The 25,205-nt window shown below is 42.2% G+C and overlaps 1 protein-coding gene across 2 annotated transcripts in view; it reads right to left on the reverse strand.

The window, feature by feature from the left end:
• Positions 1 to 2,179: 2,179 nt before the first annotated feature.
• PATJ (PATJ crumbs cell polarity complex component) overlaps positions 2,180 to 25,205 on the reverse strand; it is a 160,729-nt gene continuing 137,703 nt past the window's right edge. For both annotated transcript variants that reach the window (XM_074831865.1, XM_074831866.1), the window contains exons 35-45: positions 23,635 to 23,718; positions 21,448 to 21,641; positions 19,486 to 19,633; positions 18,227 to 18,313; positions 15,221 to 15,338; positions 13,675 to 13,715; positions 13,264 to 13,386; positions 12,050 to 12,154; positions 8,465 to 8,568; positions 6,692 to 6,815; positions 2,180 to 4,938 (exon numbers count right to left, since the gene is read on the reverse strand). In XM_074831865.1, the coding sequence (XP_074687966.1) occupies positions 4,792 to 4,938; positions 6,692 to 6,815; positions 8,465 to 8,568; positions 12,050 to 12,154; positions 13,264 to 13,386; positions 13,675 to 13,715; positions 15,221 to 15,338; positions 18,227 to 18,313; positions 19,486 to 19,633; positions 21,448 to 21,641; positions 23,635 to 23,718 (1,275 nt within the window). In that variant the 3' untranslated portion in view covers positions 2,180 to 4,791. The remainder of the gene's footprint in view (positions 4,939 to 6,691; positions 6,816 to 8,464; positions 8,569 to 12,049; positions 12,155 to 13,263; positions 13,387 to 13,674; positions 13,716 to 15,220; positions 15,339 to 18,226; positions 18,314 to 19,485; positions 19,634 to 21,447; positions 21,642 to 23,634; positions 23,719 to 25,205) is intronic.

Raw genomic sequence — 25,205 nt, forward strand, 5'->3', positions numbered from 1 at the left:
GCGTATTGCTGTTTAGGGGAATTTATTTGCAGCTCCTTTTCTGCTGCATACAAATAAACCAGAACCTGCAGCAAACAAGCTCCCAGAGCGCCAGGAGAAACCCATCTTCTACGCTTATGTTTATTTTCAACAGATGGCCCGTTGTACCTACACATCAAAGTGTTAAAAAAGAAGAAACGAGAAAAAAAGCCAGTGAAGGGCTTTATGAGACAAAAGAGCCCATTCTTGTTCAAAGTGCAAAGAAGTAACCCTCCCAAAAAGTACATTTTCTTCAGGAAAAAGGAGACCTTCGAGGACGACTTCTTTTTTTGGTTTACCTCCTCCTTGTGGCAGCTCACTGGTGAGTTTGTAAAAGCAACTGCAATGTTGTGTCATTTCTAGAGAGAAAACCTGTTTCCAAGGATGTGATGGAAAGGAAAAGCGGAGCTCAGCAGGTCTGCAGCCAGCCCAGGGCATCCCGGATGGGAAGCACAGCAGAATAACCCCGTGTCATTGCTGTTTTGATTGGTACGGTTGCTTTGATTAGGATGTGATTTTTAATTTTAACTGAGCAGTTACAGAGACACAGCACCTACAGCAGGGGCTGCACTATCAGGAATGAAGAGTTTTTATGCTGCCAATGTGTATTTTCCTTTTTGTGCAGGAATCTGGAATAAACTCTGCTTCAACCCCACCAGACTTGCGAAAGCAGCAGAGACCTTGGAGCCCGCCTGGACAAGGCTGAAGGCAAAGTCAAGGTGATCCCTGTTCCTTTTGTGGTTGGGATGTTGCAGAACATGGCGTGCTCTCATTTGTTGCCACCCTAAAAGGTCCAGCTGTCACAGGATCGTGCATGTTAGAGAACAAAATGTCCATTGCTGCTACGAGAAAAAACAATGACCGTGACAGTATTTAACCAGAATGTAAATACAGCTAAATTATGGACGTAGAAGTGTGAAACTGTGGAGAAAGATGATAATGGAATTATATATCAATGCTCAGCACAACTGTAAAAACGGATGTTTTATACATATGTAATGTTAAATTAATTCATTCCAGTTCTTTCAGGCAAAGGTACATTAACTGCTCCATCTCGGCATAATCATATTACCTCAACAGACTCTCTATATGTCATACTTCCAGGGTCGTAATTGCCATCTGATTAATTACAGGGAATTTAGAGGCATTACAGCAATTCCTTATGGAGCAGGGCAATGGGACACAGTCCCCTCACTCCTGCAGGCTGACTGCTGCCCACACCCGCCCACCGTCCGCTGCCACAGATCACGTCGCTGCCTGAGCACCGTCACAGGCTGCACCCAGCAGGTACTTCCAAAGCTCACTGCTCGGCAGCGGGGATCATGCCTGGACAGACTTTGTTCCCTGGCAAGTCACATGGTGGGGAGGACACAAAAACTTGCAGCATCTCAACGCCAGCCTTTGGAAGGAGTCTAAACACGGGCGTAACGTGCCCTTTTCTCTGCAGAGTTTGCCGAGAAATGCAAACAGTCCTAAGATGGCTCCTGGTGTCGTCAAGGATATCTTTGATGGTGTCACTGCAAACTGCAGGTTATTCCCTGTCTCTCCAGGTGAGGAAGCTGATGGAGGGACTGCAAACAGCACGCGGCTCTTCTAAAAGGAAAAGCTCTGACAGCTGAGTCCTCAAGCCAAGCAGGAGAACCCTTCCCACCCATACATACGAGTTGAAATGGTGGCAAGTGGCACCTCTGAAGGGTTGTGAGCTGCCTGTGGTATAGATGTTCCTCCTGCAAGTATCCTTCGTGTTGATTTTGATTCCTCCTGGTACAGTAATGATCACTCGGCACCTGTCTTCATCCCCTGGTTTTGCTGCCCGAGCACCAGATCCCTGGTCTCTCAACCGAGTCGTTTTTGTTGATGTTCCTGATAAAAACTACTTACCAGGCTAGAGCCACCCAGACGGTGGCTGTACCCTTCTGCTGGGGGGCAGATGGTCATGGGGTGGCTCCCTGTGACTGTCTCCCTCGGGAGCAATGCTGCTACCTGTGCGCAGAGCCTCGGCGGGCTGTCACCACAGCCGGCTGTCACCACAGCCTTCCACCACACCACTTCCCCAGGAAGGGCAGTCACCGGCCCTACTTGGAAGAGCAAAGACATCTCATGCAATAGAGTTGAGCAGCAACTTAAATTAAAAAAAAAAAATTAAAAAATGCACAACTACTTATGTAACCGAGCTTTATTTAGAATCTTCGAAGTCATAAAATGTCTCATTTTACTGATATACGTAAACATACAATCAGGAGGTTTAATTGCCTTTTCCCTTGCACAGAAATAAAGTTTTAAACAAACCAGAACACCTCAACCCAGACAAGCGTAATGCAAATTTAATTATCTAACTTGGTCCTGTACATACAGCACACGCTTCTCCGCATGGTCACTGGTTTATCAATTAGTTGCAATATAATTTTTGGCAGTAATATATTCAACACACAAAGTGCAAATTACAAGAAGCAGAAAATGTTCTCTCTCATTCTGAGCAATGAGAAGTGCAAAATATCTCAGCCCATAAATTCTATTCTTTATGTATATGAACAGTATGTGCATAATAGGCTAATAAATAGCCGTGTAAAACTTCATAGATTAAATGTGGCAACATCTTAAAGTAGGAATGCAGCGGTTATAAAAACATAATCAGGCAGAGGAATCATTACATTTTGTTCATAAATTCCATACAGTATTTCTGAGGGTACCTCTTCACACTTCACCTAGCCGCCCTTAACTTCTGCATGCCTTGGATACTTTTGCAACCAAAGGCAGTTTGTTAAAAATTCTCCAATTTGCTACATCTGGACATATTTCTGTGTATCTACAGTCGAGGTTCCAATAACACTTCACTTGGCAAATCAAATAGTACAGTGGGAATCCATTGAAAACATGAAGTCTCTTCCAGGCACTATTAACAGCATACCCACTAATTGTTCCAGCAGGCTAAATGCACTTCGTGATTACCTAAAGAAAACTTTTCAATGAAATAAGGAAAATCGTTTCAAAGAGAGCTAATCACAGCTCGCTTGTTTCAGTGTAGTTCACCTCGTTTCAGTACCTGTTCTCTTACGTAAAATGGGCAAATACCCACTCCAGCTAAAACATACCGAACAACAGTACCTTTAACACAAACCCTGTGCTTCTCAGTTATTATACTGCAGATTTTGAATCTTCTTTCCATTTAATTCGAGGGATTTTTCGTATAAGATGAGCAGCCAATTTTGATATCCCCCCCCTTCATTTCTCCCAGCTACATCATTGTTATAAATTATACCAAATAGTCCAAATCAGACTGGGCTGCTTCCTCTAAAACCCTACTGTTCCTCTGGATAGGAAGATTAAACCACAATGACTTGCATTGCCATTAATCTGCCTGCCAAATTCATTTGCTAAATCACTAAGGCCACGGTCATATAATCACTACAGGAATGGCTGCGACACGTAATCACGTTGTGAACTTCTGGCTGAATGTTCCCTGCATCCCACCTCCACTGCGCAGAGCGGGACAGGCTTTGGGAAGGCTCCTCGTGGGCTTCAGCATACTCTTGCCTGGCTTAGCTTAAACCAAAAAAATAATTGGGGGCTTCGACTGAGCCGTCTGACTGGCTGGAAGGGGCTGAAGAACTCTCTTCTGCATGCTCTGCCCTGGGGAGGGTGGGCACAGCAGCCAGCCTGGGGTTTGGTATTATCCAAAATTGAACTCCAGCACCCCCAGGAGAGAAGCATCCTCTGTGATCTGTGAAAGCCTCTTCCTGTACTATCTGATCTTGGGGAGACTCCTGGAAATGTAAAATGGTTTGCTGGTTTGGATTAACTTCATCTATCCTTAAAGACAATGTGCAGAGGGACTCCTCACCATCATTACTAGAATTACAGGATCACATTGCCGAAGCAAACTTTTGTCTTCATTAAAGTTTCAGGATGAACAATTATGCTGCAACTTGGCACAACAACAACAACTGCCTTTGTATGCAACATGCCTGGCATATATCAGCACAGTTCTTCCTCTTTAAAAATATAATTAGAATAGAACAAGATAGGTTGTTGTTGTTCATGCTGCCTAAATATCTGAAAAGGCTCAAACATTTTAAAAGCCTAAAAAAATAAATTTCCCTCTCCCCTAGTTTATTTTTCATGCTAAAGGCTGCAAATTGACACATCACAGTAATTACCTCTGACTAACTTCCATAGACCTACCCAAAGAGATAAACATGAGAAGTTCACATTTGACTATCAGACTTACTGTGCCGAGCACAAATAATTTCCCAGAGGAGAATTTGATATTTCATCATTTGGAACAGTGGTAATTTAATTACATTGCTAATGTTTTCTGGCATACTTGAAAGGACAATTAGCATAAGTAAATCATGAGTGAGATGACAAGTCACTCGGCATTTATTTCTGCTCATCAGATGAGATCAGTTGATGATCTAAATTCTCTTTTGTGTGCGAACTGATTCCAGGTTCAGCAGTTGTAACTGGTGTTCAGACTAGTGGGGATATGTATAAATAAAGTAAAGCGGATATTGTTCTTTGAAGTTTCTTAATTAAACTTGTCCAGAGAAACCTCAAAAGCCACCAGAAGTAGGGGAGGGTGGGGAGAAAGGCTGATAAATGGGGAAGGCTAAATGAAGCTCGAGATGCACACTACCCTTTCTGGCAATGGGGTGAATATTGATTCATTTTTGCCAGGGTTTGCTTTACATCCTGCTCAGGGCTGAACAGGACTATTATAGCTCTACTGATGTTCTAAAATAATTGTATTTATCTCTGCAAGCGCAATGACATTCACGATAACACTGTTAATGTTACAGTTCCTTTCTGGCGCTTCAGAATAGCTACAGCTTGCTCATGAGTAACACCTTCCAAAGCTTCCCCGTTAACTGCTAAAATCTGATCGCCGCGCTTCAGTCTGCCATCGTCCGCAGCTGCTCCCTGCAAACAGCAAAGCGAGTCGTTAGTGGCTGGTAGCACCGAGCCCTCCCGCCTCTCATAATGCTGATGGATGAAATGAGGAGGGATGCAGCACTGGAAATCCCACCGTAACCGGGTGGGGGACATGGGAAATGACAGTGCTGAAGTCTCCCTGAGCGCTTCAACCGTTGCCCATCGCTCAGCCAACCCTCTAAGGTCTGGGGCAGCGCAGGCAGGTGATACCACTGGGAAGAAGGGAATTGGCTCATCCCTGAAAAAAATGCAGTGTAAAGACTAGTTCTGGCTTTTATGATTATGGAAATGCTTATTAGAGAAGTATTTAAGTGTACTCCGCAGCCAGTGCTGAGAAACAGGTTAAAATGTGGGGAGGGAGAGGGACGCAGAGCTCATGCAAGCGCAACAGCCTGGGCATTGCCCCAAGCCCTGGATGGAGCTTAGCTCCACTGAAGGTCCTGAGAAGTTCCCACAGAGCTTTAGAAATGGCTGTTCTCCTCCAGAGGCCTCAGTGCAGCTCTTTTATCTAAATCCTGAGCCCTGCCCTGCCCACAGGTCAGCTCATGGGGTCCGTTTCTGCTCCATGGCCCCACCAGTGACTGCAGCATATTCTAGCTTCGATTTAGGGTTTCTCAGCTGTGCTCACATCTAGAAACTTGTATATCTAAGCATCAGTTTAAAGACATAATATCTTCCCATGTTAATAACTGAAAATTGTAAAAAGATCAGATATTTGTGGTTTGAGTCCCAGAATTGCAGAAGCAGAGAAGACATGACTTCTACTCCACCTTCAGATGAAGTTTTCTTAATGACGTCATCTACCCTGCCAGAAGTGCTGACACAAGTGACAGCGAGTAGGCACAGGACAAACAACTGTGTGTGACTGACTTGGAAGTTACTTTATGGAAAGTCTCCCTAATTCCCACTGTTTGCCTTTCCTTCTCCCCATTTCCAAACTCCCTTCACGTGGCCGTGCCTGACATATCTTGCTGGCCCACGCTGAGCACATTTCTAGCAAGGGACATTTCTCCCTCCACACCAGTGGCCCTTCTGGGGCTGTCTGCCTGGGCTGTTTCTTCCTCAGCCTTGGTGGCCAGAGCCACTGCTGTACCTGGCTGGGACCCCCAAGTCCTCCTGTGACACTCAGGGCTGGGGTCAGAGATGGGCTGGACAGTCGTGCTGTGAGCGGCTCCAGCACACGGGAGTGGAGTACTCAGAGAGGCATGAGGGAGAAGCTGGAAGCAAGGGAGAACAACCACAGCCAGGACCGATGTGTAAGCCAATTCATTATCAAGGCACAAGGTATGACATTTTCCTCTTTCCGTGTTTTTTCTCACCGAGGCAGCTATCTGAGGCCAGGAGCTTATTGCCTGTTTTGCAGCTGAAGCTCAGCCACAAAGATACAGCACCTCTGCAACCATCTCCTCTCCTGTACAGTGGGAAAAGGGATACCTCCATACCTCTTGCAAGGCATTTTGAGATTTACAGATATAAAACTGCCTTATAAATATTTTAATGTATAAAACCAAGTTCTCCAAGTACACAGAGCAATTTTGCTGAGATAAAGTATCTTGTTTCAGCCATCAGTAATGTGAAATATAAACTGAGAAGCCAGCTGTGAGTTCTGGGTCCACTTACTCACATCAATGTACTTAGACAGTACATTTTGCTTTCTACTACATAATATATTATCCAAGCCAAATCTTAAGGTTTATTTTTAAAGATAATACAGAAAAAGGGAAAAAACAAAACAAAATACCTTGGCAAATATAGTCTTGACATAAATGGGCAGGTCTCCATGGGGACTTCCATACCCCCCTACAATACTAAATCCCAGTCCATCAGAGCCTTTCTCCAGAGCAATAATCTTAGGGTGAGGTGCTCTGAAAACACAATAAATATCACTTAGAACAGCAATGTCTGTCTCTGGGGACTTTATGCAGAAGGAACGCTTACAGAGATGTTTATCTACCAAGAAGTTTTTCATACAGTCACAAACTCTTGCCCTTGCGCTGAAACACACTCCTGCATGGCCCGGAGTTCAAACGCTGTTCTGTGTACTGCAGCTCCTCACTTTGAAAATACTTATTTTCCATAAGAACTCAACAAGAGCACTTATCTCTGATGCAGAATTGAGATGCCCCCCATCTGCAGTCACTGCACGTACATAAAGGACAGTTTGCTTTCTTACCGGCCAAGCTGTCATCTTTAGTCTGCATAAGTGGCAACTGCGACAATTTCCTTACAGCATAATTTTATTTTATGACTTCAGAGGAATGAGTCTAATAGACAGGGTGCAGCCAGGAACACCTGTGTTTATAGTCTCAGCTCTACTGCAGGCTCTTTGGGCTGTTTTCTAACAACTTATATTTGACCTACATCCCTGTGCCTCATAATTCCATGGAGCCCCTCACCCAGTGTATCTCTTAGACCCTGAACTGCTCTTCAGGGGCTTTTATTGTCTACATTGAGCAGAGGAAGATTTTTGGTGGAATTTAGACCACTCATAGCTAAAAAACAAAAGCTGTTTGGCATTTTCCACCTATATAAAGGTGCAGCCTCTGATGACTAATAACTAGCCATTTCTTCAGGACAGAACAAATGCATATGCCTACCTAATTCTGCTTCATATTGTCACATTCAAATTTCCTTACTATTTTGATATGAGAAGAGAATACAAATCCTTTTGTGAAGTAAGCAATTCTTCTTTGAGAGCAGCAATAAAACCAGTATCTCACATTGTAAGACTAGAGAATGCAGGGTAGTTTAACTTTTATACTTAAAAACCCCTGAGGTAGGGCAGCAACTTGCATCTCAGCTTCTTAAAATAAATATAATGAATCAAAGAATGAAAATGAAAAACATAATGAAGCTAATAAACCAAAATGAAGATCAAATGAATTTCAAAATGGTAACTGGAATGCTATAAGCTGCCCTAAAACGCACACGATGGAGAATGATGCATGGTCATGGGAGGGCTAGATCTCTTAACTTCCATCACCATACAGAAGTGCTGTAAGTAGAAAATTTTTTAATCAGATTTTTTTGAATTGTAAAATTAAAAAGATTGAAAAGACAAAGAAAGTTCTGGGACATGTTTTGAAACATTTGTGTCTCATACCAGACTTTTTAACACCTCTTGCCTTAGTCTGCCAATGACAAATTATTTCCAATTGCTATGACCATAACTCCTTTCAGGCAAGGAAGTCAACAGACAAGGGCAGAACTAACATGTCAGCATAACACATTAGAAAAGAGAGACTTTTTTTTTTTTTTTTTTTTTTTTTTAAAACGTCCAGAACTAATGCTTGGAAACAATTTTGTGCTTATTTACTCAAGCAATTTCTGTCATCAGGTGAAGATGGACACAAGTCCGTAATCAGCTTGGAGAAGGTCACAGTTTTCATTTTAAAGGTGATGGAAAATTAGAGAGAAAAGCAATGGGAGAGACCTCCCCTTCACCACTCTCGGCTTTTCCCTTGCATGGTGCACAGAAATCCACGTCAGCTGTGCAGACTAAGTACAGACTTACTCGGGATCTTCAGAAGGATGCTCAGAAGAAGAGTTAAGGTTGCATCCCGCAGACATGCTCTCCAGCTGGGTAGCAATGGCACTGATGTTGGTATCAGCCACAACCTAAACAGAAGGATGCAATGAAATACTATGTGTGTCCACTTAATACCAAAGACATCTTGGCTAATTATGTAGAAAATAGCCCATACATTAGGGAAAACCAATTGTTGATGGTTTTTTTTAATGCAAATTTCAAATACAAGTCCTACTCTCTTAAATTTCCTACTAATGAGAACTAAATGAGAACTGTCAATGTTAGGTTAATGGTTGGACTATGTGATCTTCAAGGTCTTTTCCAACCTAGATGATTCTGTAATTCAATACTTTCAAATAACAGAGTTAACAGTAGCCACCTTTCTGGGGGTTAAATGCAAACTTTGCTCTGAATCTTTCTCTTGCCTTGACACGATTATCACTCAGATGCTGAGCAGAGGGGAACAGTCTTTCTGGATAATCCGGAAAAAGACGTTACTTTGTCAAGGAAATAGGTGTCCAGGATTGGGCTTGAAAGCAAAGGTCTCCCAAAGAGAGCACCTTAGCCTTTAACAAAGTACAGAGATCCATGGGGCTGTTGGGCAAAGGCCCTGAAATACCTCACACTGCTTTGTTTGCTGAGCAGGGAAGAAGTTAATCCTTGGTTTCAACTTTTCTGCAATTTCCAGCGTGAATCCAACAAACTGGATTCTTAAACTTGCCAATTCTGGCTCCTGTATTATTCTGAAACCATCATGAATTACCATCACACGATAATTAGTGATATTTTGACAGGTTGTGGGGCAGCAGACTTGCTCAGGCTTTTTAAAGCAACCATATCAATGTTGTGCAGGTCAGGTACAAAGCCAGCTATGGCCATACTGAGGAAACAGTTACTTGCACGCCAAAGTCTGGGGTTTGCTGTTCACAGGGGTTTAGCTCATAAGGATAAAAGCTTGCAGCTTGAAGGCCCAGTGGGATTTATCAAACACAAAGTGTCAATGGCCACTCTAGCCTTTTTTTTTTAACCTTCCATTGCACACTGATCTTCTGTTCTTTGCTTTTTCTGGAAAAAGTTTGAGGAAACCACTATGAAGTGTTTTGGATTTTAAGTATTTACAGCTGAAAGGACATCAATTTCCTAACAACTACATGCTGTGGTTACCCCCTAATTCCATCTCCTTGTGATGAAATACTCTTCTCTGCTTGACATTTACTATACAGCACAGGAGTTCAGCGGGAAATACCCAGTAAATATATTTTCAATATTTCCTCTAGCTATCTATGGCCTTATTTTATCAAAATTAACAGGTACTTCTTCCACTCCATGCTGTGAACATGGCTTAAGGGAAACGCACCTTTTCGAAATAAAAAAATCCATTATATAAATCCCCCGTTTTAAATGAATGCTCACAATTCTTCCACAACAATATTTCCCTCTTTCTAATCACTTGAAGCCAAGAGGGTGGTAGCATTTTCGAGGAAGGAAGATTAGTTCTCATGCAAATTTTGCATCCCCGGACTCAGGTTCTCAGATGCCCTAAATGAAGGGGTCCGGCAGACAAGATAGCTGCACCTGGCTCAGCTAGTAAAGACGCCGTTAAGTTTTCCTTCCCGTTGCAGTAGGGGAAAGAGTGCCAGCCAGCATTTGTCATATTTTGTTGTTAAATAAAACGAGGGCAAAATAAATCTATATTCAAAAAATCTTCAGCTGGCAGTAAGAACGTATCAGAGTTCAACAACCTTGTAAAAAAGCTTCCCCTTATCTCATTACTACACCTGCAGAAAAGAAATTAAATTAAACCAAAGCATCAAAACAGCCGAAAGGGATGATTGTTCCCCTGAGACCCTAATCTCCCATTTGCAAACAGCATTTGCAAACTCCTTTACCATCCTTCCCAGGACGTACTGATAATAAGCCTTTCCACACCACTGAACGCAATTATCTGACCTTTCAAAGCAGTTTGCCATGAAGTGGTGTAACCTGATAATAAATAGAATTACTTAATGACACATCAGTCATGATTATCACAGCGATAGGATTATTCCATTTAGATTGTTTTAATAAAAAAAGCAATCCGGTGATTGAGGAGTACCTGTGGTTAGCATGTAAGGTAACCACATCACCATGCTTATGGCAGGGCTTCAACACTACTCCCTGCTGGTATTAAAATATAACATCCCACCTTCACATAACAGATTTTTAATAGAGAAAAATAGACGATTCTAACAGAATAAACCTGTATCATCTGTAAAAAGTACTATGCCCATTTTAAGCCAGACAGCAAAAATGCAGAAGAACAACAATCATCTGACAAACCCAAAGACATTTCTAGAAGAACCTCTTTGTTTATGCGAGCGACCAACTGACAGCGTGCTTCATCAGGAATATTTTTAAATACATGATGAGGTGGAATACGCTCTATTACAGCTTCCAAGATTAGCAATTTTGGGTTCTACAGCAAGCTTTCATTTTCTATTCAGGGAATACTGTTGACATGAAAAGTGAAATTACTCAACGTTAGTAACAATATGATAACTATAATTTAACAGAAAATCCTCAGCTGGTGTATATCTGTGTATTTCCTTTGACTTCAATGGAACTACACAAATACACCATCTGCTCTGGAACTGGCTCATCACTTACCAGGTCAGCAGTTCATGGACAGACAAAACAAAGAATAAGCAAGTCTAAAACTAAGTTTATTATAATTTAATTTCCTTTTTTTTCCCCCTCTTCCCCCCCATTCCTTATAGTCACATTTGTGTTGTAAAGCAAGGAAGAAGCTTGCAAAAATCTCTCAAGATGTGTTCCAATCCAATATGCTTGATGATGAAGAAAATTAGAGTAGATTTTAGTGGTACGTCTTAAGCTTGTTTTCTAATTGTTACAATAATTCTGCAAATGAGAAGTATTTTGAATTCTCTCTGGCAAGTATTTTTTCCATTTCTTTGTGTAAACATAAAAATAAACTAAAGATGAATATACTGGCAAGCAGCAATTAGAACCAAAGTGGCAGTACATGTCTTCCTTTTAGCTAGCATATAAATGCAGCAGTGATAACACTGTTTTCTCTCTGGAGTGTTATTATTCATTACCTGTAGAATAATCAATTCTAGGCAGCACTGTCTTAATGATGATGCTATCATTTTTACTAAATGCTGCTAGCATTTCTTTCTTCTCCCCCTTTCAAGAACAAGGAAATTAAGACTGTGGGCAGTTTGGTCACAGTCTAGTTACAGGCATGCGCACATACACACACACGTAACTTCTTGTTCCTAGTTAACTTCAAATTACAAAAAAACCTTGGAAGCTTGTTGATTTATCACGTGTAGCAACAAGTTATTTTGTTCTCTTTGTTATGCTTTTATATAATCATGCTCACAGCCTGTATGAATGGCAATAAAGAATTTTTGAATGAAAATTATTTCTTGCTTTCATTCTGTGTAATTCCCATCAGCAAGCACCCTGCAATTCTGTGATGCCTTGTGCCAGTGATGCTTAGGGTTTTTTTTCCTGAATGCCATTTATCTACCCTCATGCAGCTGCATGTTCAATTTATCACCATACCTGCAGGATAATGCTCCCATAAGCATTCTTTAGTAGATTAACCGCATCTGCATGAGACAGCCCATCCAAAGGTTGCCCATTAATACTGACAATCCGATCTCCAACCTAAAAGTACAACAGTAATGGAAAATTACTAGCATTAAGGAAAATTAAAATTAAGAATACTTAAAATTCCTTGTGAACTTGGCACCGCACAGTCATGCTTCTCTTTTGCAGGATCCCTTTTGTGAGAATTCTGCATTGCTAGTGATCATTTACCATTCTTCAGAGCAAGTACAATACAGATTTTTAAAAAATAACAATGCGATCAGAGAAACAAAGATGGGTTGTATTTGACTATTTCCATTTGCAAGCAGAGAGAGTGAGATTTTCACTGCTGTCCTCCCATCCAGAAAGGATTCATTCATGTCTGTATATGCAGACAAGTTCATATTCTTACAGACTACGTATGCACATGCTGAATGCAGTATAGGAAAGCAGGCACTTTTGATATTAACCTAATTAACCCAGATGATTTCTTCTTCTTATACATAAAAGTGATCTTGACCCTGGCACTTAGTGCTATCAGGTAATTCTATTAGAGACATGGCATCAATGTAGCAGCATGTACTAATGAATCTCGTGGGCCAAAGCAATCTTGTGTATCTGCATAATAAGTTCAATACTAATGAATCCTTGAAACTCTCTCCAAAATTGGAAGTGTTCACTACGGTCATTCCTGGAAACCCACATATCCTGTGGGTCTGATTTAAGTGCCTTATTTTGGCATTTCTTTATAAGGGCCTTAAGATCAAACAATGAACTTGCAATTTGGTTTCTACCTGGTTTGAGGTCTAAATGATGCCCAGACTGCTGTCCCCAAAAGGCCTGTGGTTTCCAGAGAGCCTGCTGCTGCCCTCCCTGGGTCTGGATGAACATACACATTCAATGATGACTGCAAATGCATTTATGTTCTTTCTCTTAACGTCACTTTTCTAATGTGGGCAACAATTGCCATTATCCCAAGATGCAATATTATAAAAGGGAAGAGAAGTTCAGGGGGTTTTTTTGTTTGGTTTTTTTTTTGTTTGTTTGCTTTGTTTTTATACAAAAAGAGGCAGAGTAGTATATGAGAGGTTACCAAAGTGATGGCATATACAGAAGTGCTTGAGGCTCCTTCTCTGTGGGACACATGGCAGATGAAATAGGAAATATTGAGGACCCCTTGTACTCACTCTGAGTCTTTGGGTACGTGCAGCCACACCACTGGCTTGAATCATAGCAATGAAGATGGGAATATCTCCTAATGGACTTCCCTTCCCTCCTGCTATACTGATACCAAGTGCATCATTTGGTCCCTAAAACAAAGCAAAACAAAACAACATTTGCAACTGGAGCAACTTGTAGAGGTCAATGTTCAGGGTACAGCAATAACTGATTCATTTGATTTATGGAACAGGGAGAAAATGTATAGGTTTGACAGACACACGCATGCTCACACATGCAGGTCCCATTACACAGGCAGACATCCGACAACCTATTGCAAACATAAATAATGCAATTTTACTTCTGAGAAATGCTACAAAAATTAACAACTTCAGTTAAAGGTGTCAGCTTTTTGAATTGATAGAAAATAACTCACTGACCCTTGTTATCTCCACAGTCCTTGGGCCCATATCTGCTCCTACTAATAAAGAAACAAACAATTAGCTTCTGTAATTAAGAGATAATATAATTAAGAGATAACACTGTCAGGTGACAATGGTCCCTTGCTGCCTAGTCAGAGTTATCACTGAGCAGAAGCGGAGCCTTCCTGTGCCAAACCAGGCAGTGCTGCTCACGTGAGGAGGACGGGATTTCTGTTTCACCCAGAGATGAATACGGATGTAATCACTCCGGCTGACGGATGCCACCGTGACGCCCATTGTGGCACAGACGCTGCTCACCACAATCTACTGAATAGCAGCACTCTGCCGGCCTGAAGAAAAGCCCTATTGTGCATTTCACTCAATTAAAGATTGGCTTATTATTCATAAATCACAGCGTCCCTACCACAAAGGGTAGGGCACAAGGCTGGTCTGTGACTGTTGAGGTTCCTTTGATTTCCTCTTCTAATTTGTGCTGTATTAGTAAATAATAGACAACCAGGATGTCTGGCTGGCATGAATCTAGGCATAGGACATTTAAAACTACTCAAAACATTAACAACAACAAAAAAAAGGAAAAAAAAAAAAAAAAAGAAGGGACCCATCAAAGGAGTCATGTCATTTGAACTAGGACTAAACAGCCTAACAAACTGATGGTGTAGTCAGGTCCTGGGCTCTGCTGTACCCACCCCTAATTCTATCACCTTTAATTAAACTATTTTAAGAACCTTTTAAAAGGCCGGCAGAATTAGTCTCTTTCAAAAGTTAACGATCCTTAATAACACGTATCAGTATTTCTCAGCGCCACGCACGTGTGCTTGTGCAGATATCTGCTATGAGTACCCAGGGCAGGATTGCCAAGGTGCTGCAAGGTCTGCGGCAGCGGGAAACACAGCCCCGGGGACGCCAAATCAGGGCATGCAGACATGTACTCTCAGTGCTGCAGGGCCCTTCAAAATGGCACAAGGAAAGCTGCCCAGAAAGCCACATGCCTCCTCCAGTGCATGCAAGCTGGCAGAAAAAACGTCTTCTGCTTCTGCCCACGGTCAGACGCGAGCAAAGGTTACCAACCTGATGCAGGTCAGAGCACACGAATGCGCAGGCTCTCCCCAAGCTACGGCAGGTTGTAGATTTAGCACTTGCTAAATCTGCAAATTGCAAACTGGGCATTGTGACTTTCTCATTACAAAACACCCCTTTATACATTCAAGAGCAACAAAGATATAAATGAAGTGGTGGCAGCTTTATTCCCTGAGAAAACTGTTTCTAATGCGAGAACCTTGCCTGTGCTAAGCCTCTGACAAGGGCGTCGGGGAATAGCAGGGCACAGGAATTCTGCACTTAAAATAGAGGAGCCATTACTCTACTAGTAGACGTAAAAATAATGTCATCTGCTGGAAAGTGTTTGGGTCTTTATAACATCAGTGGTACGTCTTCTGGGAGGCTGAGCAGGAAAACCAGATCCAAGTATTCAGTTTTGCTTTTAAAGCAGCACAAATATGAAGCAAATAACACACAGCTATTCTGACAGCCACCCAGATTATACCTGAGTTTCTCTGAGACACATCTGCTGAAGATCTTTTCGTGCTGACAAAATTCTGTAAGGTAGAGAGGACTGGAGCAAGCGCAGGGTGGAAGTGGCTGTGGACACTCTGTTGGCTCGCCTGAAGTTAAAAATAGATCAAAACCTGTGAGTCAAACTCAAATGTTAACTTTAAACCAGTTCCCACAGCATACGGGCGCAGCTGTGCTCTGTGCCAACCAGACTGGAAATACCACATTGGCCACGCAAGTGCGAACCCCTCCAACTTCATTTCCAAAGGGGGAACCTACCCAAATCTGTCCCAGAGTTGTGGGCACACCCACAGAGCTGCTCACAGTACGACACAACTGCACTTCACTCCCTTACCTGATGTTGTTCAGGTCTGCCCTAGAGGCCATAAGGAAGTAGGATTAACCCCCTCCTTCACTTATTCTCAGCGTGTCTCTGAACTTGAGGAGAAGGGGAGATGAACCCGAGGAGAAGGGGAGATGATGGTTGCTGCTGAAGCTTGTGGGCATCCCACGATGCACCCTGCAGGCACCTCACCCTACAACGGGTGTGCATGAGGCACCCAGCAGGGCATGTAACAGCTCCTCTCACACAAGTTGGGGATAACACTGACACCCATCTCGTTACACAGCAGTAATCTACAGGCTTTGCTCTTTTAGCTGAATATATTGTCCAATTAAAAGTTCCTGTAATCGATCCTGCTTCTTTGGCCAAGAACCTACTCTTATTTCCAGAGTAACATCCCAGGTGCAGGACGAGACGCTGGTCTACTACAGCTGACAAAAGGGAGAGCCTCCCAAGATAGCTGTTTGTGCATGGTACCAATTCTTGGCCATCCATTTCCAGCCCTCCTTCTCCCTATCTGCACATGTGACTTTATCTTCAGACTCTGCCTCTCGAGGAAACATCGTTATCAATTTAGGAAGTGCATCTGAACAACAGGTTTCACCGAGGGCCAGACCTTTTCAACTAAACTGCCTTACAGAAAACAAAAATCTGGTCTATACTTCTCCATCCACAGCAGAGCTTTCTCCCTCTAAATGCATTAGGGGGTGAATCAAAAGCTCTGGCAGCATTTATCTGAACTGACCAGTGTGCAGCTGTCAGTGACGAACAACAGGCAGAGCACAATTCCCACCTCTAGTTGCCAATTCATGGGTCAGTTAACGTAATTTGCAATGCGCGTGAAAGAAATCACTGTCCTGCCCCACAAGGCTTAGATTTCTACCCTTAAAGGTATGCAATGGATCAAGAAAAAAGCCAAGTGAGGACAAAAGTTCTGGATGCTCTTGGCCAGCAGCTTCGAAAACATCGCTTGCAGTTGTGCAAATCATTCAAGCTGATTTGCTGTATTATCTGCCAATATCTTTATAACTCTTGGAACGGTTTTGCTAAGAAACATTTATTCAGTTTTCAAAATCACCAGGTCACTTAGGAGCAGTGAAGTGAAGACTCTCAAATGACTCTGCATTAAGAACAGCAATTAAGATTTCTTGTATTGAAAGAAATACAGAAATTACCAGGTTTCTGCAAAAGCCTCTTATGCTATGAAGAAAGGGGGATGACATTGTGATGTTGTTTGATCTGATTTTCTACCTAGAATCACGTTAGATACTATGGCATTTTGCTTCCCTTTCAGCTATGAGTTTTACACAGTAAAACTAGGTGGGTAATTTTTAACCATCACTTTTTGATTACACTGTTCTTGCTTAAGCTAGTTGTTGATACAATGACCAAAAAAAAGTAATACCCAAGACCACTGTCTCTACTTACTGCAATCAGTATCATTTCCCTCTGTTATTTCATTTCTCCTTGCCTGCTGCATGCAGTGCAGATGTTTCTCCAATGACATTTAGTCATTATTTTTAAAGCTGGGCTTAGTCCAGCTGTTCCCACATGGCTGCGGGCTCTTTAGCCCCTTCCTCACACCTCACCACACAGACAGCAGGCTGGATCACTGCTGGCCTTTAGAAAGTTAAGAAATCACACCACATGACTGATTTTGGCACTGTTTTGGGGTTGTTCACGCACGATATCAAGGACAAGCCTCCCCTCTTACTGACCTCCTTAAAAGCATTCCTGTTTTAACTTACAGCCCTCCTAAGCCTCCTATGGCTCCTCCTTTCCATTTCCAAAACCAAGCCCTTCTTTTAGCACTTGTGGTGGCTGGGCTGGGTCCCACCAGTGTGCAGCCTCTCCTGCCTGCTCGCACATCAGTGTGAGAGGGCAACGTCCCCCAAACAATGTCCCCCAGGTCCCTGACAGCTACCCCTGGGCAGAGAAGGGGCAAAACACTCCATAGCAATAGCACAGCTTGTCTCTCTTGGGGACATTGACAACTTAAATATAATGGCAAAGCAGTCAGTCTTTGGAAGGAAAATCCATTAAAAAAAGTTTTCTAAGTCATCTTGCCTTGTTTTTCTCCCTTGCAATACTTGGACTTTAATACGAACTGTATCAGTGTCTGAGCTGATTGGGGGTGCAGGGAGAGGGGAAAAGCCCTGCACTGATTGAAAAACGAATTGTTGTCCTCGCTTCAGGTAAAAAGCAACTGAAGCAGGAAATTGCTCTGTGTTTTCTTTGAGAGCAAAGCAGCTCTCATGTGGTTCTGCCATAAGATAGGCAAAGATACAGTTCAGTTTCATTAACTCATTTTGATTGACAAAACAGCTGCAGAAATTACATTCAGCACTTTTTGTAGGTCAAAAAAACATTTCTGGGCACCATCATTTGGGAAACATATTACATATTTTCAGTGTGTCTCAGGAAGACACTCCTTAAACCAAAAAATACATTAACTAGCTCTTCTACTTAATCAGCGTTTCAGTGTGATAGTTACTTTGCAGTTCAGTACAGAAAATTATTGTGATAAAGTATTTTGTTCCACATCCTCAGCAGTAAGTGTCTATGGAAGGACTGAGCCTCACGTGCAACCCTGTGCACTGTCCCGGTGCCCCGCTCTTCACAGCTCCATTTTAGACACATGAATTTGTCACTAACCTGACTGTTCTGGGATGTTTTCCGTGATGATAGCCACGATCCAGCTCTCAATCTCCCAAGCTCAAGATGCACTAGGCCTTGGGCACACTTGGAAAAAAACCACAATGTACAGCATTTAAGTAGACATATAATATTTCATGCTCTCCTGGAGAGAATTATGTTTATATTCAGCACCACAACTTTATGAAGAAAACCACAAGGAATGCTCAAAACGTTAACATTTGTATTTAGACAATACAAAAAGTTCCTGTCCCTGGATTTAGGTTTATCCTGAAGGTCTATCCTGGTTGCTGAAGTCAGTATGAATCTTCCTACTGGCAAATTGTAGATGGCCAATTACTCAATAAAAATAAACAAAAGGTCCCCAACTCTTTAACAGATGTTTGCCACAAACTATACTCATAATAAACACTTCAGAGGAAAAATGCTGCAGAAAAGGGTGAATTTAACACATATGTATTCAACTTAATAATATACCCTCATATCACCAATTTCCAATTCTTATATAGGTAAAGTTTTGGCCAGGTACCAACCTTGAATGGAAAAAGCAAGGAAATAATTAGCCTTTCCCTTCAAGAATGAAAGAAATCACATGCAGAAACACTAGTGGTGATGGCAGGGAAAAAAGCCCTTGTCTCCAGATGCAGTTTTGAATAGAAATGGGTCTGCAGCATCGCTCCCACTCGTCCTTTCATCCTTGGTACAGGCTGTTGGGCCCAGGAGCTGTACAGAGGAGCTAATGTCAGGCACTCGCAGCCAGGCCATCCCCTGCCCTCTCCTCTGGCTCAAGCAGCCACACGATTTTTATAATGGAAAAAAGCAAATTGTCTCAGACTGTACAACTTCAGAGTATAAAATCACTCCCGTAAGATGGAAAGCTGTGCAGAAACAGATTTAAGCTGCCATTTTATAGCTGCAGGTTAAGTACAGCAAAGCCAAAGGCATTTTATTTCATTTCTGATTTGCATGCCTCTCAAGTTTCCAAATATTTTTCTAACGTATGAAATATACAGTTGCATTTTCAAATAAATGCCTAAATACTACATGTGCCTTTGTTTTCCCACTTCATATCATCTCACTTCTAAATATACATGGAGAAGTGATTTTAAATGAATATCCTAAAGTTATTTCAGATGAAATTCCTGTCTTGGTAATCAGTTCAAGCTGTCCTGTGTATGTGTAAATAGCACTTCAGGATAATTACCTTGCATAGTGTCAGTAACTGCAATTCAATATCTTAAAATGTATTACGTACTCACCTTAAGTATAGTGGCAACAGTCTCTTGTGAGGCATTTCTCATATCCTCTCCATTTACAGACAAAATCTGATCTCCTTGAATTAATCTTCCATCTAGGTCTGCAGCTCCTCCTTTAACAATGTCAGAGATAAACACTCCACTTCCATTTCTAACAATGCAAGAAGCATATGGCTAATTACACAATCCAATATTCTTTGGGATACCAATTTAGATTACTTGCATTTAAGAGACATTAAAAGAAACCTGTGAGCAGAGGAAGAACTAGTTTTACACCCCATTCAACTGTTTGAGTATAAAAAATCCACAAGTTTTAAAACCAAGGCATGTTCGGCTATATTTAATGCTGTCTTTCCCCTTGAACCACTAGTTCTGCCTGCATGATCCATAAAGATTCATGAAAAATACCACTTGTATGAGTAAAGCCAAGGATCGGTCTAAGATGGAGTTAAACTATCTCCTGATGTGCCTGATATGAATTATGCAGCCTCAGATTTTTTTTTTTTTTTCTCCTATATTCCCCCTAAAGGTTCAGCTCAGTTTCTTTTCTAGAAGCCTGGAGGCCCCCAACAGAAGAACAGGGAGAAGTCTGCAGAAAAGACTTTTATAGTTTGCACATGAGTTATGCGGCAGAAAATCCAGCTCTGTGGCTGTCTGCCTGCAGCGGGCAGCGAGGCTTATGAGAGCAGCAGGCCCGGCAGATGAGGGGAATGTATTTATTTATTTATCAGGTCCAGCCTCCTCGCAGGGGAGCCCCCTCCCAGAGGCTGCATACCCCTCTGCGCTGGCCCCAGCTCCTGGGGCTCACTATGGTGCGAGCTGATGCCAGCTGCAATGCCAAGATTTGGCATTTGGTATCCTTCACCTTGAAGGACACAACACTTCAGAACCGGAATTATACCTGGGTATCATTTAATCGAGTTTAGAAGTTGGGCTACCTCTAAGGTGGAAATCTCCACAAGCGAAGCACTTAGCAATAGTACAGAAAGTTTTGCACTGAAGCAAACGTGGGAGGGCTGGTGACTGCGATTACCATCTGTAGGGTAATTTACATAAGCTAAATTAATTACCCAACCTGCAATCTGCTCACAACACCTGGGTTAAACGTCGCCACTCTTGTAAAAAACTGCTGCGGAAACTTTACTGACCATACGCAGTCAGGATAATGACACGATGATTTGTAATTGAGAAAATAAATTTTTGTTGGCAATACAGAAGAGGAACCATACGACTCTTACGCACCAACACTGAACAAGTGCTCGCCAGTGTCATGCTGTAAATCTCTTCTAGCAAACAAAGATTAAATCTATCAGTGCTCTGGTTTGAATGATCTAATAGCAATGGTTTAGGAATACATCAATAAAAAGTCACATTTTATTAAGCAGCTGTTACCTACCACCGTATCTCAGATTTTGCTCTGTGCTCACAGAACACAGTCTACGGTGTTGTACAGTCCCTTGGATACTGTTCAGGGTTTGGGTCTAACTCAGCCTCTTCTCTTCCACTGACATCAGTCCCTTGGAACCTGAGTAGGAGCTAGATCTAACTCACAAATCCTTTTTCAAAGGCATATCCTGGTATTTGGAAACAGGAAGGTTTCTCCCCCAGTTTGAAATCAGAAAAGCCATGGTTAGAGCCTCCAAGCTACGCTGAAGCCACCAGACCAGTGAGCTCCTGATTCTGCCCGTGCCCCCTTGGCCGCCCTCACTCCGAGCGGGACGCCCGCGCTGTGCCGCTCGCCGGGAACTCTCCTGGGCAGCAGCAGCCTTTGGTCTGTCCTCCTTCTGACAGAGGAGCCACGACCACAGCCCCATGGCATCCTTGAAGATATTTAGATACAAATATCTGCTCCTCACACAGTTTTTCCTTTCTTTTATATTCCATTTAATGGCTACAGTTGTTCATACATCAAAAAGCAAAATAGTTCTCATTTGAAGCGCAGTCCGATCAGAGAGACGCTCTTACCGTTTTCCAGCTATGCTGAGCCCTAGTCCTCGGCCCGTTTTCTTTTGTATATCTACATAGAAAATCTCTAAGTTTTCTTCATCTTTGTAATGTGCTTCATCTCTATAAACAACCAACTGCACCTTCTGGGGCGTCTGTCTCAGCGCAGTGATAGCTTCTTCATGGCTGGCATTCCGCAGATCGATCCCGTTCACCTGAAATAATCAGTGTTTTCTTTCCAAATGACATGTATAAATGATCTTTTCATCACACCCTACCCTTGTGTGACAGGACAAATTTGTCAAATTGACACCCTTTGGCACTCTAATTTAGTGCTCCTATTTCCAGAGGGCCGAGCTCCTGGATCTCCTACTGAGTGCAAGTTTGGTGCTTTGTGCCACTGCCTGGAGTAAATCACGATAATCAAAACATTTTGGCTTCTAAGTTCTGTGGGTGTTCTTCTCCGCTTTTTAAATGCTGGAACCTCAAACAATGCTTCTTTCTTACGACTAGACAAAGTGGGATGTGTTCCTTTGAGCTTCCTCTATCTCTTACTGCTCAGATTCCTTCTCCCCCGGCTTCACAACACTGCCGAGCCGAAGACAGAAGGAATAAGAAACATTAGCAAATGCCAATGGCAAAGCTCAGGCAGGACATATTAAATGGTTATTTTTCTTTGTTCCAATAGATGGCACACAAGACCGCTCCTGGAGCACTCAATTACACTTCTCTTACGATAACCTGAAAATGTTTGAGCATTTTAGTAATATCAGATAGAACAAGAAGTTCTGACTGAATGCTGAAGTATTAAAAAAACCCACTGCAACTTGAAACTTAATCTCCTAATTTTGCCAGGCCTGATCCACAGATACCCTTTAAGGTGTTTGCCAATATGCTGTTGACAAAATCATCTTTTATTTCTTAATACCAAAAAATATCAGTGCTTAAATATTTCTGAAGTCTCTTTAGGAAGTAGCATGAACTGTAACTGAATAACAATACAATGGTAATCCACTTACACAACATAATAAGTTTTAAGGCAATGAAAATATTTCTCAGTATTTCCAAATATGCAAAGTTATAATCATACTTAATTTTACGTTAAGATAATTAAGCCTAATCTATAGTAATTATATTATTTTGTACTAATTCTGCACTGATTTATTTATATACTGCATCAGTATTCTTTTCTCAACACAGGCATCTACATGTGCTTTATCATACTAATCTGAAACTAATTCAGAGTCATCTTTTTGATTCATTAGTACAGCTTTTATAAGCTGAAATAATAACAATATTATGGCACACAAACATTAGCACTTTCCTGTTTGGCCAGAGAAGAATTAATTAACCTTCCCCATTTTTATCCCCTAATTATTGTGCTCTGTTAATACACAGTTATTTATAAAACGAAAACAACATTCAGCCTTAACGCTAAAAAAAATATTTTCAATGCAAGAGCTGTAAAGACAACTCCCCAAGTACCCCTCGCTATTTTTCTAACCCTACACACCAAAGCCTTAATGGCCATGCTGGGAATTTGTCCTGATCTGACAGCGAGACACTGCAAGCAGCTGCGCTGAACCCCTGCCTGACGCAAGTTTCATTTGCAGGCCAACACTTCTTTCTTAACCCTTTCCCTCCTCAATTTCCATGCTTGTCTGCGAGAAAAACACTACATTTATTCACAGAAATAATTCTGTGCGTTCGGCGGTTTTATGAAGCGTGGCCTGAAGGAGCCGGTGGCTCCCCCAGCCACGCCGCAGGCGGGCACTGCGAGTTTTTCAGCAGGGATGCTGGCAGCGACGCCGCGGCCACCCTCGCCTCCTCGCCCGGTGTTTGCCCAGCTCAGCACTTGGGGTTGCAGGCAGCCCAGAGATACCGGAGTGGCGGCGGTAGCGCAGGCTTCCGAATGAAAGATTAAACAGATGAATAATACTGAGCTATTGGACATGACAGCTGAACTATGTAATTCGAGAACTGCCTTGCTCGATTAAATTTAATATATTCTCAATTTGTACCTTCAGTTTATATGAATACATAAGGAAATATGAATTTGTCAGGAGGTTCTTAGTGACAGAAAAGAAGCTTCAGGTATGGATCCTACTCCATGATCTCTCTTTCCCCTACAAGAAACCTACACTGCATGGACCACAAGTATATACGGCAAAGATACAAGCGAGTAGGTACATGGAGAGACTCATTTACCTCCAGAATTTGATCGCCGGCCCAAAGCCTGCCATCTCGGGCTGCTGCCCCTTCTTCATAAACTTCATGGATCACTATGGCGTCCTGTGGGAACAAGGGGGTGGCGTGAGTCCTCCCTCCCAAACACTCACAAACTGGCAGCCGTGACCCACCCCACAGGCCGCTGCGCTGCAGTAAAAAGGCACAGCACTCCATGTCAGGATGAGCAAGACTGTAACACAGATTTATGTACTTTTTTTTAATAATTTGGGATAAGAAAATTACTGCCATAATCAAAATACAGATAGCTAGGGAAAAGGTAAAACGGATTTTGTTCACCACTTCAGGGTAGTCTTGTCTAGAGCTTCTTAGGCTTCCATCACTTTTATACATTGGCATCAGCAGTATGTGAACTCAGTGTGAACCATTGTATTAATATCGTCTACTTTTTATGATATTATTTAAAACCAGATTCTTTGGAGCTATGAATATTTTTAGGGACTTGGCATAGATCTCAGCTTTAAGCAAGAACTGAATGCCTTGTGGTAAATAGCGCTGGTTAAATCTGTAAGAAATGAAATCCAGAAGAAACGAACAATGGCAAATGTTAGTTTATTACTGAGGTTGGAAAATGTAGGCAGTGGCAGATGTAGCTTCAGGGAAGGTTTCAGTGATTTAATCTTATTGCCAGCAATAGATGTCCCCAAAGAAAAAGCATTACAAAGAACATACTGTTCTCTTGCTGGTGCTTTCCCTTTGCATTGTTCTGGTTTGTTTCTTTTTTTTTTTTTTCCTGAAACAAATAGGTGAACATCCTGCTACAGTGCTTCAGCTGCGGTCCTGACAGCTAGCAGGATGGGACACTTCACTCTGCAAAACGTGCTCCTCTCTCCAACGTCAACAGCAAACACCTAGCCTCGGAACAGAACCCTAAAATGGCTCTGAATTAATAGGCAGTGATAACGTAGGCATTGGATAACCCGTTCTCAGACAAATATACCCTCCAAAAATGCTACGGTTGTGAAGTTCTTTCACCAGTTTGACGTACAAGTCAAAGAGACTTTCCGCGGCGTTTGTAACAAAAGGCGGCGAGGTTAGCAGCATGCGAGCCCCGCTGTGCACCGCCTTCCTGGAGCAGGAGCAGGAAATAGCTGCTGGGGTAGAACAAAGTACCTTCGTGTTTTGAAAACACAGTTAGATACTACATCTCTCATCACCGAGTTAACTCCCCCCGTGTTGCCTTGCGATCCTTTCCCAGCACACATGGTGCATGTTGAACAGAAAGAAAACTCAAATGCCCTTAAGCTAATGCTCAGATCAAGACAACATTGAGAGCATTATTCTCTTTCATTCCCACTACACCTTATTTAGTGATACGGACTTGTATCTACAACCGCTCCGCTGCTGCTGGAGCACAGCACCACTGTCACAAGCTTCCTCTTTGATACATATACACCAGTCACTGAAAAAAGCGTGAAGGATTCTAATCACAATTGGATTACAGCTGATACAAGCGCCCCAGATGGGGAGAAAAGATTTCAATCTACATAAATGAAGGCAAAAAACTATGAGCTGTGTAGCAAGGTAATTAA

This window comes from Strix aluco, chromosome 8 (genome assembly GCF_031877795.1).
Source record: "Strix aluco isolate bStrAlu1 chromosome 8, bStrAlu1.hap1, whole genome shotgun sequence".
Taxonomy (NCBI): Eukaryota; Metazoa; Chordata; class Aves; order Strigiformes; family Strigidae; genus Strix; species Strix aluco.